We start from the raw sequence: 2,858 nt of genomic DNA on the forward strand, positions 1-2,858 counted from the left end.
CTCATGTTGAGCCTTCCTGATGGGACTGGAGGCTCAAATCTAACCAATGGCTTAATCCCTCAATGGATTCATAGTAATAAGAAATCATTGGGAGATAAAGAACAGGAAGTTGGGGCCTCATTAGTGGAGGTACTCGCTGAGCCTGAGTGTGCCTTGAGCTTATGTTCTCCCCACCCTCTTTCGGCAGCACCCTTCTGTTTCCTGGCCACCATGATTCTGAAACGCTCTGCTCTGCCACACTATCCCCGAAGCACGATGGATACAAGAGCCAAGGTCAGTCCTTCCCTCCTTACCCTGCTTCTGTTGGGATTTGGTCACAGTAACAATAAAAGTGTTGAATACAGCTGTGTATACATATAATGTGCCAAACTGGAAAGATAATTAAGGATAAAATTAGAAATTAGGAGAGTGACTTCGTGAATGTAGTAAACAATCCTTGAAAAAGATGAATCGTTACAGAACTGAAACTCAGAGCTGGAGCACAAGGAGAACACACATCTTCTCATGGTAAAAGTGGCACCAGCATGAAAAGTATATAGTAAAATTTATAATACCTTTGTCTTAGTTTGAAGAGATACTGTGACCATGGCAACTCCTATACAGGAAAACATTTGAGTCTGGCTTACAAATCATTGTCATGTCAAGAAGCATGGCGGTGCACAGGCAAGTGTGATGTTGGGACAGGTGGTTGGAGAGTTTCTGCCTCCATTTGGCAAAGAGAGACAGACACTGGGCCTGGCTTGAGCACTGGAAACCTCAAAGCCCACCCACCCCTAGTGACACACTTCCTCTAATAAGGCCACACCTCCTAATAGTACCACTCCCTCTGAGGCTGTAGGGGCTATTTTCAATCAGACCACCACAGGCTCAAAGCCTGTTTAATCTTCCATAGTTAAGGTTATTAGACTCAAGTACTCACATCCACGAAACTTCGATGTCGCTCAGAATCACACTGAGTGCAATCTTTCATAACAATCCTCATTGATTTTTTTTTTCTCACTGTAATTTCTCATTAGTAAATTTTTGTCAGCTTTAATGATGGTCAGAAAACAGTCTCTAAGGACTGGGGCTGTAGCTTGGTGGTAGTGCTTCCCATGCAAGAGACCCTGGGTTGGACCCCTAGCACTTCAAGCCAACACAAAACGAAAAAAGGAAAAGAGAAAGCAATACTAAGCACAAGCAAGTGTTTCCATTTTATTTAACACTTAAGCAGATTGTGTTTGCCATCCATATGATGCACAGTCCAAAAAAAAAAGAAAAAAGAAAAGAAAGTGCAGAACACCACAGACATACAGTTATAAGACTTAAATCATCACAAGAGGTTCAAACAAGCATGTTTTCTCATTTAAAGGAGCCGTGGCCTTTTCTGAACGCGTTTTGGACCCGAGGTGCTGCTTATCGACGTCTTTTATCTACTCGCCTCTGAAATACTTCATATTGCTTAGGACATACGCCATTGGGATGTAAAAGGTCGTAAAAAACACAGCGATTCCAACAGCCGATTCCTGGAAAAGAAGAAAAGTAATGAGTGTGACCCACTGCCTAATAAAACGGCTTATGGGTGGAGGTGCACGGAGGTTAGCAGCAGGACACCGGCTTCTATGCACAAAACTCTGGGTGTGTTTCCCCCTCCTCATACACACAGCTAAAGATCTTTCTCGAAGGTGGAGAGATGACTCATCTGCTAAAACCTTCTACCACTCTTGCAGAGACCTGGATTTGGTTGCCAGAACCCATGGCAGGCAGATCACAATCAACTGTAGCTCCAGATCCAATATCTCTGGGCTCTTCAGATACTTGCACTTCAGCGCGCACAAGCACAAAAAGTAGTCTGTGAAATTTGTCACGTGACCTCAAAAAAAAAAAAAAAAGAAAGAAAGAAAAAGGTTTGTGTCCTGGCAATGTATTCCCATTAGTACTCAACTGAATTTTCAGAAAACTCAATTTCTTTCAGTAGTTGCCAGTTTCTGACCTCTGGGCCCTGGAAGCTCCAAGATGTCCAGCATCTCCACCTTTGTTTAGAGAAAAAGCTATGGCTTGGCCTCGAGGCAGGTAAACTGCCCTGGAGTGAACCAAGGACCCTGAACCTCCATGCCCATAAAGGAGGGCCAGGTCTTACCCGGGTCTCACCCTGAGCCCCCATCCAAAGTGACCCCACAACCGAAGCCGCCAACACACACACACACACACACACACACACACACACACGCAAGCACACGCACACACACTCACTTCCCCACCCACCCACTTGGACCGTTAGGCAGGCTCCACCTCACCGTGGGCGACAGGACTTGGTTCTGTGGGCTTTCTGAGTGGCTGAGGCGGCCTGAGTGGCCAGGCTTCGAGAACAGGACTGCACGGTGGCGGAGGAGTGAAGAGCAGAGCATTAGCAGGCGAGACATCGCAGGTCAGAAAAGGGCCACTGAGGCTGAGCAAACCGGAGACCACCAGTGTCAGAGTCGAAGGCCGTTGGTAGAGTGTGCTCGAGGAAAGGGCTGGCCACTGGTTTGAGCATGCGCACCAACCACTCAGGCGCTTTGGATGGAACTTGCGCTCTTACCCCACCCTGCTCCTCAGTTGCACGTGCTGTGCTGTGGCCCTGTCACTCTCTACCTGCTTCCTGCCCATGTCCCCACAAGACCAGCTTCATGCTCTCTCCCAAACTCTTTGCCAAACCTATTCAGCCCCAAAGCCACACTCAGGATCTTCTGATTTTCTTCTCCTAATGTAAGGTGAGGGACCTATTGGCTGCCCAAATCTATAGGTATTGCTTAATATTCCATTGCTTTTAGTCAATAGCAGATATCATATCATCTTTACAGTGCTCTATAATATGAATTAAATTTTCCATAGATCGT

General features: G+C 46.3%; 1 protein-coding gene across 1 annotated transcript; it reads right to left on the reverse strand.

Annotated features, from left to right (window-relative positions):
- Positions 1–1,193: 1,193 nt before the first annotated feature.
- Positions 1,194–2,655, reverse strand: Cox8c (cytochrome c oxidase subunit 8C). Its single transcript, XM_076920897.1, has 2 exons — positions 2,277–2,655; positions 1,194–1,505 (listed from the first exon to the last, which is right to left on the reverse strand). Exons 1-2 carry the CDS (start codon positions 2,400–2,402, stop codon positions 1,413–1,415), a joined length of 219 nt encoding a protein of 72 aa, XP_076777012.1. The 5' UTR covers positions 2,403–2,655; the 3' UTR covers positions 1,194–1,412.
- Positions 2,656–2,858: the final 203 nt, after the last annotated feature.

The sequence above is a fragment of the Arvicanthis niloticus genome, chromosome 23 (genome assembly GCF_011762505.2).
Source record: "Arvicanthis niloticus isolate mArvNil1 chromosome 23, mArvNil1.pat.X, whole genome shotgun sequence".
NCBI classification, from domain to species: domain Eukaryota; kingdom Metazoa; phylum Chordata; class Mammalia; order Rodentia; family Muridae; genus Arvicanthis; species Arvicanthis niloticus.